The sequence below is a fragment of the Oncorhynchus masou genome, chromosome 12 (assembly GCF_036934945.1).
Source record: "Oncorhynchus masou masou isolate Uvic2021 chromosome 12, UVic_Omas_1.1, whole genome shotgun sequence".
Lineage (NCBI taxonomy): Eukaryota > Metazoa > Chordata > Actinopteri > Salmoniformes > Salmonidae > Oncorhynchus > Oncorhynchus masou.
In genome coordinates, this window is record NC_088223.1 from 69675472 (window position 1) to 69693352 (window position 17881).

Consider the following 17881-nt stretch of genomic DNA (forward strand, 5'->3'; position numbering starts at 1 on the left):
ATTTAGTGTTTACTTTAGTCAATAGAACCATGGTCAAGTGTGGAGGAAATACGTGCTGTTTGAGTGTCTCACTCTGAGACAAGGCGGCCAGACTTACAGAAAAAAGATTTATGACTCCCAAAGGGTTAACTTCTTGTTGTGCAGAAAAAAAATACTATCCACATACCGGACCAGTGAAGCCTGGACCCATGGAGAGCTTTTTAAGTTGGAAAACAGAATCAGACCACCGATAGCAGCTGAATGACAGGAATTTCAGTACTCTACAAAAATGTGTCCAAAAATGCAGGTCAACCAGGCTCTCTGCATGCAATCCCAGTTGCAGAAAGAAAGACAAAGTGTGACCCCAGTCCATGACATGGCTAAACAGACAATAACACATCTCTGCCCTGACCTGAACCCGTTACCTCTTCACTGAGCGGCGACCAGCACGACAAAGCAATGTTCTGGTGGCTTCTGGAATGTGTTCATTTCCTCTTTTGTTTAACTAAATGTCAGGCTTGGCTAAAGCATTGAATACAGGAGCTGCTTCCATCAAAAAGAAACCAGTGTGTTTGATATGTAAAAGTATGGAAGTATGTGTGTGGTTGTGGGATATTGAATGAATTCACAGGGGTGGATGAACAATACAATAAAGCAAGACTAGGCTACTGAAAGCACATTTTATATGTTTAATAAGATTGGCTTGTCCCCCAAACACACATCCATTTTTCTGGAAGGTCTCAGTAAATGTTTTGTGATTCCTGACACATGTAGGCCTAGCAGTTGCCATTACACTTTGTCAAATTATAGCTGAAGGTCTGCATTTTGACACATGCCCAAGTGCATGGCCCACTGAAGCTCATATCTATTCAAGATCTCTGGTATGTTAAATGATGGAATGCATCTGCACTGATCTGTTTAGCTCTGAAGCAAACTCAGCACTTACTTCTTCTGTAGGCTAGCGTAGAGTATCCTCCCTCCCCTTTAGGGCTGTAGAATGCCTCGCCAGGCCTGTCATAGGATAGTGCTGGTGTTGTCTCCATCTAGTAGTCATTTTAGGAAACTGCGGGTCTCTATACATCATGCCTCGTGAAAGAGACTGACACATTTTCATACAGTAGGGGTGGTTCCCAGATAGATTAAACCTAGTCCTGGACTAAAACACAAGATCAATGGAAAATCTCCAAGAAACAGATTTTTGTACAGGATTAGACTTAAAAATCGGTGTCAACACCCCTAAAAGACATATACACTCATACAAAAATCTGCAACCCCCACCTGTTAACAGATACATCTTTAATATAAATATACAGTGTTAAAACAAAAATGGTTGAAATTACCATATTATCAATTGTCAGAGTACAGGAGTCAAGATGTGCACTGGTCTTACTCTCACATACAGTGAAAGGAATACCAGAGACAGATGTCTGCCATGAGCAGGATGAGCTCAACTGATACACAGGTTTAAATAGAGATATAACTACATGACATTAACTCTGTAGCAGTTGTTCAAGTAATAAGGGGGGTGGGGGTATAAGAGACAGTAGATCGGAGTCAACTGGAAATCAATTCCATATGCTATTTCTTCTTTTTCTAAGAATAGTTTAAAGACATTCTCTGGTACTTTGGCAACTAAGAAGTTATTTTGTAATCCTCCCGCTTTGTGATGGATGTGTCAATGTGTAGTTCATACATGCATAATTTATGAGCAGAATTACTGTTACCTCAATTAGCCACAACATCTCTAGTGGGCCAGCCCGTTAGCAATGTGACAGCTAGCAATAGGCCTGCCCAGTGTTCTCCAATGAGGTTGCAGGGTGGGCCCAACAGCTCAGCGAGTGAGATTAATAGAGAGAGAGAGAGTGAGTGTGCGCAATGAAGTGTCGCACATATCTGCAAATGTAACGTAGTATGCAATCTTCCGGGACTACTTCTGGCTCATAAGTGTTATTTCAGAACTGCTGGCTAAAAAGTATAAAAAAGTAGCAGAGATTCTCTTTAAGTCCACCATAGTTGAATGAAGATAGACTCTTGTTCTCATTCCAGAAGTAGGTATACTGTGAACCAACTCTAATACACTACCAGTCTGACAATCTGCAAAGCACTAAAGATACAAAATCAACTTAATATTATTAGTTGCATTATTGAATGTAAACATTTGATTTAAACTCTAAATGATCAAAATAACATCAAAAAGCTACACAAACAATAATTGAACTAAATACCTAAACCCTATTCAACTCGATGAGGAACTTATCACACCAAAATTATGTGTAGCTCAACTAGAACATTTTGCCCACTCACCCAATGTGGCCCTTTCACCAAAGGTACGCTGCCCGTTTTATACATAAAGAAATACATCAGGCTGCAATGAGGATAGACACTCAACACTAACAGGATGAACCACAAATAGCTCCAGGGATATATCTTTAAAATAATTTAGAAAAATCTATAAAGCACAACCCGAAAACTTGCACTCTCTCTATTGAACGAGTTATGAAAAGCCTTTGGTTCTTGGAGTCAATAGAATTCCCCTGCTACTCTAAATCAGATCAGAGTACACCCCAGATCCATACACAACATACCAACTGTCTGACAGACTTAATGGGATCAAACTCTGATCAAGGCACCAAGGACTAAAAACATCAAGTGGTGTCAGCATTGTTTCTCTAAACTAGACAAACATTAAAATACCTCAAAATTGGCATCAGAGGAAATATTCAGAAATGACTGCCTCAAAAGAAAAAAAAGGAACAAGTACAGTAGGTGTGCAAATCCTGTCAGTGTTAAAGACTTGCAAACAGGAAGTACATATAGGACTCAAACACTGTTTCATGGGGTGTATTCATTAGTTCACATTGTAGCAAAGCTTTTCACAATGGAAAAATGGTTTGCAATGACAACTAGTTTCTATTGTACAAATTCAGATGGGTCCCTTCCCATTTCGTCCCATTTGGCAATGAATACACCCCTGGCTGTTGTACTGTGTGAATGACTAGAAATCAGAGCACAACAGCGCTAAGGCACATATTTTATCCAATCCTTTTCAGGAAATTGGTGGATTGTTGTAAAAACCTCTGCACTCTAATTTTTGTGTAATAAAGTTGGAAGCACAAAAGTTGTATGATGCATAGTACTATACAGAACAATATAATGGTGTCATCTAAAGGCAATGGCAGTGTTTCAAAGTCTGTGTGTGAGTCGTTACAGAGTTTATAGGATTCATCTTTGATTGTGTGTTTGAGAGTATCCTCCCATAAGGTAGACTGGTGTAGTGATTGTTGGTGTTGGTCATGAGTATGTTATGTGCAGTTGAGGTTGTGTGCAGGTGTTCAGGCAGCTTGGCTGGGCCTGGGTTGGGGGTAGGATAGGACTGGGCAGCCCTTTGATAGATGCCTCAACATCACTTTCCATCTCCTCATCATCCATTGGCACCTGCTGGCCCCCAGAGTCACTGGCAGAGTGGGCTAAGGAATCCTCAGTCCCCTTCATAATCTCTGATATGCCGCCGCCCATCTTTATGGTATTACACTGTTTTTCTATCCTCTCTAGTTTCCTCCCCTCCATCTCATCTTTCTCGGATTGCGTTTGTACACCATCCTCAATGATAACGGTTTCAACGTCGTCAATCTTCTCCTCTTCTTCCCTATCCATCTTTACAGTTTCTCCCTCTTCCACTTTTGCCTGCTTTGTCCTTACAGAGCAGTCTCCCTCAGGCTCCACCAAGCTGCTCTCCCTCAGGTCCTCTTCCACCTTCACCTGGATTGCTGGCTCAGAGTCAGAATTCCTGCCCTGGTTCTCCAGGGGGGTGTCTCCCCAGGCCTCCCCAGACTTGGTGAGGAAAAACTGGGTAGGTGTAGTAGAGGTGTCTGGGCCGGTAGTGGTCTGCTGCGGCAGCTCCAGGAGGAAAGCTCTGGCCCTGCTGGGTGAGCTCAAGTCCTCAGCCTCATCACACGACTCCACTCTACGACTTTTAGCTAAGGGGAGTGTGGAGTCACCATTATCCTGATCCCCTGAAGACATCCTATAGTCAGTTTCATCAAAGGCAGATCTTTTGGTGTTGGAACACTTGCTGAGGTTGAGGGGCAGGGCCTGCTCTGGGGGAGGGGTGACAGACAGATGTGGCTTGCTACTCAGGTCCTGGGCTAAGACCTCCGACAGCCGCTTGGTGATAGAGTAGAGCTGGGCCGAGCCCAAACGCGTACGCATCAGCTGGCGCACCTGCAGGCTGCAGTCCAGATCCAGGGGGAGGACCCGAAGAGGGGGCAGGGGAGGCCTGCTGCTACAGACCTCCCTGGTGCTGCTGCTACCCCCCCTCTGGGCTTCCTCATCCAGCCTGCACCCCCAGCACTGGTGGTGGGACTGATGGTGAGACTGTGGGTGGGGCTGGTTCCGATTGAGAAGGGTGGTGTTTGGGTTCCCTGTCTTGGCCTGGAGGTAAAGGCTGGAGGGCTGGTGGGAGGCCGGGTTCTGGGGGGTTAGACCAGGGGTGATCAGGCTAGTGAGGCCCAGTCGGCTCCTAAAGAGATCAAGGGTACAGAGGCCTTTAGTGGGGCTGAACCCTTCGAAGGACCCCCCTGTGTGGAGCCTGGGGAGAGCAGGCAAGAAAGTGGCAGGAGGCAGAGTGGGTGATGGTGCTGGAGAATCCCCGTTCTCCATCTTTACCTCCCTTTCAGTTTTGGGCAGGAGGAAGGGGGCAGAGATGGGAGACAGGTCTGGGGTTAGTGGCAGGTTGGCCAGGTTTAGCCCCTGGAACACAGACAGGGACTCGAGAGAGGGGGCCTGGAGAGGAGGCTGGGCCCCAAGGTCCAGGCTAGGTTTAGCTGGGGGAGACAGGACCACTGGACTGGCCTTGGAGACTAGGAGTTTGACCTGGTTCTTTTTGCCTGGAGGTCTACCACGGCCTCTCTTCACTACCACCACACCGTCTGGAGAAATGGTCTAGCGAGAGAGATGCCATACATGAGGAATTCTCATTTTAGTCTCTATAACATCATAGAATACACTCATACATTAATTTACATTAGATTCAGATCAAAACAAGACATAACGAGTGATGAATGGTATATTAAATATCAAATGACTGACGTGCTGAGCAAGTCAAAAATGATGAACTGTATGTAGAGTGAGAGATTAGCAGACAGACTCACTGGAGGGGTAGGGGTTACAGTCTTCTCCTGGTTGGCCTCTGCACCTCTCCCCTTCACCAGCGGTCTCCTCCCACTCATCGCCCTAACTCGGGTATGCCCAGAGAATGCTGGAAGTTTTAGTTCTGCACCACCTACATTTATGTGCTCCTCGTAAGGAAGAATCAGCCTGAGGGAAACACAAATCCAAAAGTTTCAGAATGAAAAACAAGTTTTGTAAGGAAACACCAAGGCCAAGAAGCCTCAACTGCTGGTGATTCCCATCAAGTATATTAACGGCATCATTCTAGAACTACAATCTTTTGAAAAAAAATGTATGAATAGTTTCAGCCCTGAATCAGTGTTTCTCACAGCTGAAGCACGGGTAATAGTTGTGCACATGGTTACCTTTTGTCACAAGAAGAATATACATACTTTAGGTGGGGCACAATGTAAACTAGTCTGGCACCAGCAGTGTTCCTGCCTTACCTCTCATAGTGCCTCCTGGTGCATGTGGCAGCACTGGTGCTGCCCGGGCATCCTCCTAGTTCATTATACACTTTCTTCCACAGACGCTGGGACGTCACCTACAGGAGAGATGGTAAAGAGTTTAAAAGCATTTTTTAGACAATTACATCTTTTTATAAATGGTTCTAAGTAATTTGCTCAGACATTGCGATCTATCCACTATTGTATAAGATATGTGGCTGATAAAGAACGAGGGCTTTCACTACTCACCCTCTCATGGCCCCCCAACTGTTTGACTGTAGAGTACATGACAAACAAGTCAACTGTGGACACACACAGGTAAGAGTGTTAAAACATACCATAGGTCCTAAGAGCTGTGACTTTGACTGTCTGGATTACATCACTGACAGATAAACAGCTTGTTCAAATACATAACCACATGGCGGGAACATTTTATTTAGTTCCATAGAGAAAACGCACTTTGTATTCAAAATCTTTGGTATGGATATTAATGGTTGTTGATGAAGTCATCAGTGAGTGACTCACTCTTCTTGAAGCCGAGGTTGGGCACCTTGCTGATAGGTGAGCCGCAGCGCTCCATGTAGCAGTAGAGTTGATCCAGGAACATCTGCTCCTCAGGGTGGGGGAGACAGCCCTCCTCACATTGCATCTCCACACTGCCCAGCACATTTTCCTACAGGATACATATATGTTTTCACCATACTACATGTGGTAATGCTGTACAGTCCCATTTCTTTTTTAACAGTCCCATTTCTATTGGTGGCTATTAACAAATTATGTGGAATTTTTATTTTCTAAGAATAGTAACTACTTGGCATAAATAGTGTGTTGTGATGCATTTCATAACAAAAAAACTCAAGGTAATTACTAGGATATAAAGTGATTTTTAAGTGAATATGAGGTTAACAATAAGACATCTGAAAGTAACTGGATGAAGTTGGTCTGTAGCCATAGCAAAACTTTATAGAACAAAACTAATTGTACTGTTATTCTTTCTATCCAGGACTCTGATTGGTTGAGGGCTGGTGGCTCCACAGCTTTCTGGCCTTCTGGCCTTCCTCTTCTCTTGAGGGGTCGCCCCTTCAAGCTGAGGGAGGTGCATCCTGGGAACGGGACACACATTTCACCCGAATTCCAAATAAGAAGAGAAGCATGGGTCTCAAAAAAATATTGTATATCCCATAACTTCAGCACATTATGTCCACAACATACAGTAAATGAGTCAGTCAATAAGATAACAGTTGGATCTGCCATTAATTAATAAAAATGTCTTTGTCATCACATTTTAGATTCCATTGCCCAATTAGATGTATAAAATCAAATCACTTTGGCAATGGCCACACAATGGCCACATTTACAGTTCATCAACATAGAGAGATCAAGTTCCACCAGCCAGCCACTCACCCAGCTGTGTCCAGACACTGGTATTGCTATCCAGGGTGGGGTGGTTGAAGGTGTCCCTGCAGTAGAGGACCTGGGTGTTGTGTTGGGCCACCCTGATCCCCCCCAGGGCCAGCAGATGGGGATCCTGCAGCCCCAACACCACCCCGTCCTGAATGCGTCTCTGGAGGGAGCGGAAGCGGCAGTACTGGGGGTAACTGAGCACCTTGACCCCCAGACGCTCACCCTTCTCTTCGATTGATGCTGTGGGTCCATTGGTAATGATGGGTGTATGTTTGTGATGCCTGTTGGTGTCGCTGGCCTTCTTGCTTCCTCCTTTCCATCCTGGAGGTTCAGGACAGGTCCAACTCACCAGATCCTCCACCCGCACCACTATCTTCTTCGAGACGGCCAACACCTCATCCTGAGGAACACACACTCTTTAAATTGGTGCATACCGTAAAAGAAAGGGCCACCAAACATTTTAAGAATCAAGGAAATACTTCACATGATATAAGTCAGAGTGCCAATAGCCTGTGGCACATGAGGAGCCATCAGACCTCCTACTCCTCTCAACACATTGTTATTAACATAGGACTGTAGCGAAATAGGAAACAACTTTGGAAAATCTGGGATTCATAACTCATTATTTACATCACAGCAACAACCACCTGGGAAAATAAATACATCTCATGAAACTAGTCTTTGCCATACTTGTGCATTATTAAAACTAAAACTGGAATTAAAACTTGAATGAAAATGCATTTAACAACACATGAATTGTCTAGGTTAATAACAAAATGTTTTACTTGAATGAGGGGAGAAGTGACAACAATCTAAGGATTCCTGCTTAAAGTTATCAGTGGTTAAACAAGTCGGCTAAATGCCAGGCACACACAATCCATTATTACGTCAGCCCAAGCAACATGATCTTGCACAATACAGTATGTCCTTTCATGAGTTATGCTGTGTATGACATACTAGTCTAGCAATGACAGATAAGGACTGTAATTTTGTGTGATTCTAAGTACTTCTACGTTGAACAGAGAAAATGACACACCCACATTCAGTGTTTACAGTAATGTAGATTTGAATAGCAGTTGTGAAAATGATTGAAAATTCCTAAATGATATACATTCATTCTTCCTATAAAAAATAAATATTTTGAATGAATCAGAACCAAAAAAAAGAAACCTTGTGAGGAAACACCAGACCCACACCCCTTGGTTGCCCCCAAATTCTGTCTATAATATAGAGCTCAGTGGCCCCCCCCCTAACCTCTCCATGCTCTCTGGTCCTGCCCTTGGGAGTATCTTCAGGGAGGAAGTAGAGTCTGGCGCTGGCCAGTAGATGGCGTTGGGCCAGGTCCTCCCACAGTAAAGTCACCTGAAATAAGACATACATAGTTATTAAGCAGATGATTTTATCCAGAGCGACTTACATTAATACGGAATCAGTATGTGACAAGCAGGAATGAAACTCAAAACTCTGGGTCTTGTTAAGGAGGTTGCAACGTTACAGACTGCTCAAAATCAGGTAGAAATCAGTGAAGAACAAATTATTATGTATCCATCTGCAACGTTTTGCACATTTCACCACCCTGAATAGACCCTGGTACGGAAGTATCATGCGCTAACTAACGGAGCAATGGGAAGTTGTACCTCAGCAATGCACACAGGTTCTTGAGGGCCACAGCGGACATAGTAGAACTCCCCCAGTTTCCAGACCAGTGCAGGGGCCCCGGCCAAGGCCTCACAGCTCACTGACTTATAGAAGGCAAAGGATCCACGCAGGCAGGAGGGAGCGCCTAACCACTGAGAGCAATTTTCACACAAAAAGAAAGAACGGTTAGAGTCATTTAACCATTCCTGTCTGTTCAATGTGACTAGGCATGTGATTTGAGTCAACCTTGGACCATAATGTACACTGAACAAAAATATGAACGCAAAATGTAGTGTTGGTTTCATGAGCTTAAATAAAAAAGACCCCTGAAATGTTTCATACGCACAAAAAGCTTATTTCTCTCAAATTTGTGCACGCATTTTTTACACCCGTTAGTGAGCATTTCTGCTTTGAAAAAGATATGCCACCCCTGTCCAGTGGATGGATTATCAAGAAGCATGATCATTACACAGGTGCACCTTGTGCTGGGGACAATTAAAGGCCACCAAATGTGCACTTGTCACAACACAATGCAACAGATGTATCATGTTGAGGGAGTGTGCAATTCAAATAAAATGTTATTTGTCACATGCGCCGAATACAACAGGTATTGTGAAATGCCCTTAATCAACAATGCAGTAAAAACTACAAAAAATAAGAATAAGAAATAAAAGTAACAAATAATTTTTAACCTGGATAATACTCGCCAGTCTAGCTCCCCTGCCCCATCCACCGCTGCCCCCTGGACACTGATCACTTGGCTACATAGCTGATGCATGCTGGACTGTCCACTAATCACGGTACTCCATTCTGCTTGTTTATGTTTTATCTGTCAGCCTCAGCCGCACTCAGGCTCTGTGTGTAGTTAATCCGACCCTCCCTGCCTAGTCAACACCATTTTACCTGCTGTTGTTGTGCTAGCTGATTAGCTGTTGTGGTCTCAACTACTGGTTTAGCTACTGTTTTAGCTAGCTCTCCCAATTCAACACCTGTGATTACTGTATGCCTCACTGTATGTCTCTCTCAAATGTCAATATGCCTTGTATACTGTTGTTCAGGTTAGTTATCATTGTTTTAGTTTACAATGGAGCCCCTAGTTCCACTCTTCATACCCCTGCTACCTCCTTTGTCCCACCTCCCACACATGCGGTGACCTCACCCATTACAACCAGCATGCCCAGTGATACAACCTCTATCATCACCCAGTGCCTGGGCTTATCTCCGCTGTACCCGCACCCCACCATACCCCTGTCTGCGCATTATGCCCTGAATATATTCTACCATGCCCAGAAATCTGCTCCTTTTATTCTCTGTCCCCAACGCTCTAGGTGACCAGTTTTGATAGCCTTTAGCCGCACCCTCATTCTACTCCTCCTCTGTTCCGTGGGTGATGTGGAGGTAAACCCAGGCCCTGCATGTCCCCAGGCACCCTCATTTGTTGACTTCTGTGATCGAAAAAGCCTTGGTTTCATGCATGTCAACATCAGAAGCCTCCTCCCTAAGTTTGTTTTACTCACTGCTTTAGCACACTCTGCTAACCCTGATGTCCTTGCCGTGTCTGAATCCTGGCTCAGGAAGGCCACCAAAAATTCTGAGATTTCCATACCCAACTATAACATTTTCCGTCAAGATAGAACTGCCAAAGGGGGAGGAGTTGCAGTCTACTGCAGAGATAGCCTGCAAAGTAATGTGATACTTTCCAGGTCCATACCCAAACAGTTCGAACTACTAATTTTGAAAATGACTCTCTCCAGAAATAAGTCTCTCACTGTTGCCGCCTGCTACCGACCCCCCTCAGCTCCCAGCTGTGCCCTGGACACCATTTGTGAATTGATCGCCCCCCATCTAGCTTCAGAGTTTGTTCTGTTAGGTGACCTAAACTGGGATATGCTTAACACCCCGGCAGTCCTACAATCTAAGCTAGATGCCCTCAATCTCACACAAATTATCAAGGAACCCACCAGGTACAACCCTAAATCTGTAAACAAGGGCACCCTCATAGACATCATCCTGACCAACTGGCCCTCCAAATACACCTCCGCTGTCTTCAACCAGGATCTCAGCGATCACTGCCTCATTGCCTGTTTCCGCTACGACGCCGCAGTCAAAAGACCACCCCTCATCACTGTCAAACGCTCCCTAAAACACTTCTGTGAGCAGGCCTTTCTAATCAACCTGGCCCGGGTATCCTGGAAGGACATTGACCTCATCCCGTCAGTTGAGGATGCCTGGTCATTCTTTAAAAAGTAACTTCCTCACCATTTTAGATAAGCATGCTCCGTTCAAAAAATGCAGAACTAAGAACAGATATAGCCCTTGGTTCACTCCAGACTTGACTGCCCTCGACCAGCACAAAAACATCCTGTGGCGGACTGCAATAGCATCGAATAGTCCCCGCGATATGAAAGTCAGGAACCAATACACAATACGCAGTCAGTCAGGAATGCTAAGGCCAGCTTCTTCAGGCAGAAATTTGCATCCTGTAGCTCCAACTCCAAAAAGTTCTGGGACACTGTGAAGTCCATGGAGAACAAGAGCACCTCCTCCCAGCTGCCCACTGCACTGAGGCTAGGTAACACGGTCACCACCAATAAATCCATGATTATCGAAAACTTCAACAAGCATTTCTCAACGGCTGGCCATGCCTTCCGCCTGGCTACTCCAACCCCGGCCAACAGCTCCGCCCTCCCCGCAGCTACTCGCCCAAGCCTCTCCAGGTTCTCCTTTACCCAAATAGCAGATGTTCTGAAAGAGCTGCAAAACCTGGAAGCGTACAAATCAGCTGGGCTTGACAATCTGGACCCTCTATTTCTGAAACTATCCGCCGCCATTGTCGCAACCCCTATTACCAGCCTGTTCAACCTCTCATATCGTCTGAGATCCCCAAGGATTGGAAAGCTGCCGCAGTCATCCCCCTCTTCTAAGGGGGAGACACCCTGGACCCAAACTGTTACAGACCTATATCCATCCTGCCCTGCCTAAGGTCTTCGAAAGCCAAGTCAACAAACAGGTCACTGACAATCTCGAATCCCACCGTACCTTCTCCGCTGTGCAATCTGGTTTCCGAGCCGGTCACGGGTGCACCTCAGCCACGCTCAAGGTACTAAACGATATCATAACCGCCATCGATAAAAGACAGTACTGTGCAGCAGTCTTCATCGACCTTGCCAAGGCTTTCGACTCTGTCAAACACCATATTCTTATCGGCAGACTCAGTAGCCTCGGTTTCTCGGATGACTGCCTTGCCTGGTTCACCAACTACTTTGCAGACAGAGTTCAGTGTGTCAAATCGGAGGGCATGCTGTCCGGTCCTCTGGCAGTCTCTATGGGGGTGCCACAGGGTTCAATTCTCGGGCCGACTCTTTTCTCTGTATATATCAATGATGTTGCTCTTGCTGCGGGCGATTCCCTGATCCACCTCTACGCAGACGACACCATTCTATATACATCCGGCCCGTCCTTGGACACTGTGCTATCTAACCTCCAAACGAGCTTCAATGCCATACAACACTCCTTCCGTGGCCTCCAACTCTTAAAACGCTAGTAAAACCAAATGCATGCTTTTCAACCATTCGCTGCCTGCACCCGCACGCCTGACCAGCATCACCACCCTGAATGGATCCGACCTTGAATATGTGGACATCTATAAGTACCTAGGTGTCTGGCTAGACTGTAAACTCTCCTTCCAGACTCATATCAAACATCTCCAATCGAAAATCAAATCTAGAGTCGGCTTTCTATTCCGCAACAAAGCCTCCTTCACTCACGCCGCCAAACTGACCCTAGTAAAACTGACTATCCTACCGACCCTCGACTTTGGCGTGGTCATCTACAAAATTGCCTCCAACACTCTACTCAGCAAACTGGATGCAGTTTATCACTAAAGCACCTTATACCACCCACCACTGCGACCTGTATGCTCTAGTCGGCTGGCCCTCGCTACATATTCGTCGCCAGACCCACTGGCTCCAGGTTATCTACAAGTCCATGCTAGGTAAAGCGCCGCCTTATCTCAGTTCACTGGTCACGATGGCAACACCCATCCGTAGCACGCGCTCCAGCAGGTGTATCTCACTGATCATCCCTAAAGCAAACACCTCATTTGGCCGCCTTTCGTTCCAGTTCTCTGCTGCCTGTGACTGGAACGAATTGCAAAAATCACTGAAGTTGGAGACTTATCTCCCTCACCAACTTCAAACATCTGCTATCTGAGCAGCTAACCGATCGCTGCAGCTGTACATAGTCTATCGGTAAATAGCCCACCCATTTTTACCTACCTCATCCCCATACTGTTTTTATTTATTTACTTTTCTGCTCTTTTGCACACTAATATCTCTACCTGTACATGACCATCTGATCATTTATCACTCCAGTGTTAATCTGCATAATTGTAATTATTCGCCTACCTCCTCATGCCTTTTGCACACAATGTATATAGACTCCCCTTTTTTCTACTGTGTTATTGACTTGTTAATTGTTTACTCCATGTGTAACTCTGTGTTGTCTGTTCACACTGCTATGCTTTATCTTGGCCAGGTCGCAGTTGCAAATGAGAACTTGTTCCCAACTAGCCTACCTGGTTAAATAAAGGTGAAATAAAGAAATAAATAAAGAATAATTAAAGAGCAGCAGTAATATAACAATAGTGAGGCTATATACAGGGGAATGCTGACTGCAGGAATGTCCACCAGAGCTGTATGTTAATTTCTCTATTATAAGCTGCTTTCGTTTAACAGCAAAACCATGTGCACTGTCACCATTTATTTTCTGCAATTATACTGGGAGCAATAATCCTGTGACTATGTCTTGTACAGCCCAACTGACATCTACTAAATAAATCAATTTAAACATAAAATACTTAATTTTATTAGTACAACTAATTAGTGCCCCTCACAAATGTCTGTAACAGACAAGGAAATCATAATTTAAATTTCAAAACAAACTTTTTTTTCCCAAGTTTGAATTAAATAGATGTTATTTATCCCATCGATGTGTACAATCTGACTATCAAACACAACTCCTTACACAGACACCCTTTCACATTACACAAATGATTAATTTAGCCATGAACATACACCTTCAGATTCTACCCAATGTTCTTGGCAAAGACCTGCATTACTCCGCATTTATCAACATTAGTTAATATGTACATTAGTTAATATGTATTTAGACCCCTTCCCTTTATCCACATTTTGTTACGTTACAGCCTTATCTTCAAATTGATTAAATATATTTTTTTTAAATCGTCATTAATCTACACACAATACCCCATAATGACAAAGCGAAAACTGGTTCAGAAATTTTTGCTAATTTATATTTTAAAAAACAACAGAAATAGCTTATTTGGATAAGTATTCAGATCCTTTGCTATGAGACTCGAAATTGAGCTCAGGTGCATCTGGTTTCCATTGATTTTCCTTGAGATGTTTATACAACTTGATTGGAGCCCACCAGTGGTAAATTCAATTGATTAGACAGGATTTGGAAAGGTACACACCTGTCTATATAAAAGGTCCCACAGTTGACAGTGGATGTCAGAGCAAAATCGAAGGAATTGTCCGTAGAGCTCCGAGACACGATTTTGTCGAGGCACAGATTTGAGGAAGGGTATCATAACATTTCTACTCTATTGATGGTCCCCAAGAACACAGTGGCCTCCATCATTCTTAAATGGAAGAAGTCTGGAACCACCAAGACTCTTCCTAGAGATGGCCACAAGGCCAAACTGAGCAATCAGGGGAGAATGGCTTTGGTCAGGAAGGTGACCAAGAACCTGATGTGTTTGCAATACTGCAATACTAAACCAATCAGGCATTTATGGTAGAGTGGCCAGACAGAAGCCACTCCTCAGTAAAAGGCACATGACACCCTGCTTGGTGTTTCCCAAAAGACACCGGAAGGAGAAACAAGATTCTCTGGTCTGATGAAGCCAATACTGAACTCTTTGGCCTGAATGTCAAGCATCATGTCTGGAGGAAATCTGGTACCATCCCTACTGTGAAGCATGGTGGTGGCAGCATCATTCTGTGGGGATGTTTGTCAGCTGCAGGGACTGGGAGACTAGTCAGGATCGAGGGAAAGATGAATGGAGAAAAGCACAGAGAACCTTTATGAAAACCTGCTCCAGAGCGCTCAGGACCACAGACTGGGGCGAGGTTCACCTTCCAACAGGACATCGACCCTAAGCACACAGCCAAGACCACACAGGAGTGGTTTCGGGACAAGTCTAAATGTCCTTGAGTGGCCCAGCCAGAGTCCGGACTTGAACCTGATCAAACATCTCTTGAGACCTGAAAATAGCTGTGCAGCGACACTCCCCATCCAACCTGACAGCGCTTGAGAGGATCTGCAAAGAAGAATGGGAAATCCCCAAATGAATGTGCCAGGTTTGCAGCGTCATGCCCAAGAAGACTCGAGACTGTAATCGCTGCCAATTAAGGGGTATTGTGTGTATATTGACACACAATAAGGCTGTAAAGTAAAAAATTGTGGAAAAAGTCAAGGGATCTGAATACTTTCCAAATGCAATTTACAAAAATAAATGCAACATGCAACAATTTCAATAATTTTACTGAGTTACAGTTCATATAAGGAAATCAGTCAAATGAAATAAATAAGGCCCTAATCTATGGATTTCTGGACAGGGATGTAGCCATGGGTGGGCTGGGGAGAGCACAGGCCCACCCACTAGGGAGCCAGGCCCTGCCAATCAGTATGAGTTTTCCCCCCAAGAAAGGGCTTTATTACAGACATGGAACTGAGGAGTATTTCTCAGCGATCAGGGTGGCTGGTCTCAGATGATCCTGCAGGCTTAGAAGCCGGATGTGGAGGTCCTGTGCTGATGTGTTTAGATTTGGTCTGCGGTTGTGAGGCCGTTTGGAAGTACTGCCAAATTCTCTAAAACGACATTGGAGGTGGCCTATGGTAGAGAAATTAACATTAAATTCTCTGTTGGACATTCCTGCAGTCAGCATGCCAATTGCACACTTCCTCAAAACTTGAGACATCTGTGGCATTGTGTGACAAAATTGCACATTTGACAGTGGCCTTTTATTGTCCCCAGCACAAAGTGCACCTGTGTAATGATCATGCTGTTTAATCAAATTCTTGATATGCCACATCTGTCAGGTGGATAGATTATCTTGGCAAAGGAGAAATGCTCACAAACAGGGATGTAAACAAATTTGTGCAAAACATTTGAGAGAAATAAGCTTTTTGTGCTTATGGAAATTTTCTGGGAACTTTTATTTCAGCTGATGAAATATGGGACCAACAATTTACAAGTTGCATTTATATTTTGTTCAGTATAGTTTGCACAGTCTATGTCTCTATGTGTGAGTGACCTTGCTGCAAGTGGCCATAAATTACCATGGCTAAATACAGTGCCCTTCTGCTCACCACTCTAGCATCATGCCACTTTAGCATTACCATGCACCAAAACACATTCCAAAGTATTAATCTACTTAGTAGGCAACTCATAGATATGGGCCTCCATGCATATTCTATAGTTTTTTTGGATGGGTATAAAATAAAAATGATACAATTTATCTATGCAAAAAACATTTTTTGGGGGGTGATTCATCCAAAACTATGAAGAAACTTGCTGTAATAATGTTTAATTTATATAAAAAGTTGTTTTTTTTTTACTCTGAAGGCCTAATCTAAAAAAAACAACAATAATAGATCGGTCCATTATCTTTGTTCAGGATCTCTTAAAATTAACACCCCTGTAGGCATATTATAGGGCCCAGCCCAGATGCCTAAATGCGGAAACGTCTCAAATTCGCACCCCTGGTCCTCACCCCACCCCACCCCACCCCACCCCACCCCCTCTTGTGGGCAACCCCGTCCCCTACCTAGTGTAGCAGGAACGGAACACGTTGATCACTTGGCCAACTAGTGGTGAAAATTAAGTAAATTTGATTCTCCAGTAAAGCCACAAAATATAAAAGACTGGGTTTTCAATTTTTAAAGTGGATTTTTAAATAGAAACACGAACCAACTGATTTGATTACGTCAATACTCGTGATGACTTTAGATTGGCACTGCTGTTCCAGGAAGAGAGGAACTAAAATAAAATGTGCTCTATCTGCAAAAGAACATTATGTGACCTTGGATATCATAATATACAAATGATCGTTTACACACTATTACAACATTCTAAGGGGTACAAAAGTACATTATTGGATTTATTTAGAACAGAGGAGGATCCGAGGGACATATAATATTAATGTAGAGAAAACTATGCTTGCTAGGCCTATAACTTAAATACCATCATTAATGATATAACTTTAATATTTCTGATATTAAATATCAAACCAATGTAGGTTTATTGTTATTGAAGTCTTTCAATTCGACAGAAACAAAATCATCCTGTGCATTTTTGTAGGCCTGGTATGATACAATCAAAAATAATCCTCACAATTTCAAGTAAAAAGTACAGCGATTTCCATCGCGAAAATCCTCATTCCATTTTGAGCTATACCAAATACACCCGAGACATAACGTCGGCGTTTTTTACTATCCATATGTTGTCTATTTTTTCGATAAATCGATAAATAAATTGTTCCACCTAGTTGCATCGATGTTATAATCTTTAATATCACGTCACTCTAAATGTAAGATATTTGTTTCCGAATTACTCAAAACACGGTTAAGTTACACCATTGATTTAGTTGAAAAACAAAATCTTAATATTGTCGAATCGTCCGATAAAAACGTTTAATGTGGGGGTAGAAAACGTAGGTAGTCGACACGACACAAAATAAATTAATCATTAACAGGAAGAAAATATAGAAATATTGAAGTTGAATTACATTGCAAACGCTGGTAAATAAAATCGTAAAATCCTGTTAGCAAAATTTGGGGCTTTCAAATATCATAGCGAGCTATTTTCTCCACTGGAAAGTTGACTCATTCAGCTAAATTGCAATTGCAAAATACTTGTTAGCTTGATAGGACAATCAAGTCTACATTCTAAACAAAATTCCAGATTTGAAACCCGGCAAACTGATATTAAAATAAGACCAAAATAGTCGGTTTATTCCCGATGTCAACATGTAAAAGTGGCATGTGTGCGCATGGAAAAATTACGATTTATGTCTTAACAATATAGTGAGTGTCGGTTTTTACCTGTATTGCATTCTGCTCCATTGCAGCCCCACATTCCCTTATTCCCTCTCGAAGCCCCCTATCAAGTTACACAGCCGGGTACTCACCGGCACACAACAAATGCACAAGAAAGG

The 17881-nt window shown here is 43.6% G+C and overlaps 1 protein-coding gene across 1 annotated transcript; it reads right to left on the reverse strand.

The window, feature by feature from the left end:
* Nucleotides 1–2389: 2389 nt before the first annotated feature.
* Nucleotides 2390–17877, reverse strand: LOC135550730 (AT-rich interactive domain-containing protein 5B-like). The gene is made up of 10 exons (XM_064981787.1): nucleotides 17769–17877; nucleotides 8636–8788; nucleotides 8253–8360; nucleotides 6999–7398; nucleotides 6579–6697; nucleotides 6120–6267; nucleotides 5844–5896; nucleotides 5595–5692; nucleotides 5130–5295; nucleotides 2390–4920 (listed from the first exon to the last, which is right to left on the reverse strand). The coding sequence occupies exons 1-10, from the start codon at nucleotides 17787–17789 to the stop codon at nucleotides 3271–3273; spliced, it is 2916 nt and encodes a 971-aa protein (XP_064837859.1). The 5' UTR covers nucleotides 17790–17877; the 3' UTR covers nucleotides 2390–3270.
* Nucleotides 17878–17881: the final 4 nt, after the last annotated feature.

Coding starts and splice junctions, on each gene's coding strand:
- LOC135550730 (XM_064981787.1), bottom strand. CDS start 17,789: ATGGAGCAGAATGCAATACAG. Junction 8,789..17,768: donor TGGAGCAGAATGCAATACAG/GTAAAAACCGAC, acceptor AATTGCTCTCAG/TGGTTAGGCGCTCCCTCCTG. Junction 7,399..8,252: donor GGACCAGAGAGCATGGAGAG/GTTAGGGGGGGG, acceptor TGTGTTCCTCAG/GATGAGGTGTTGGCCGTCTC.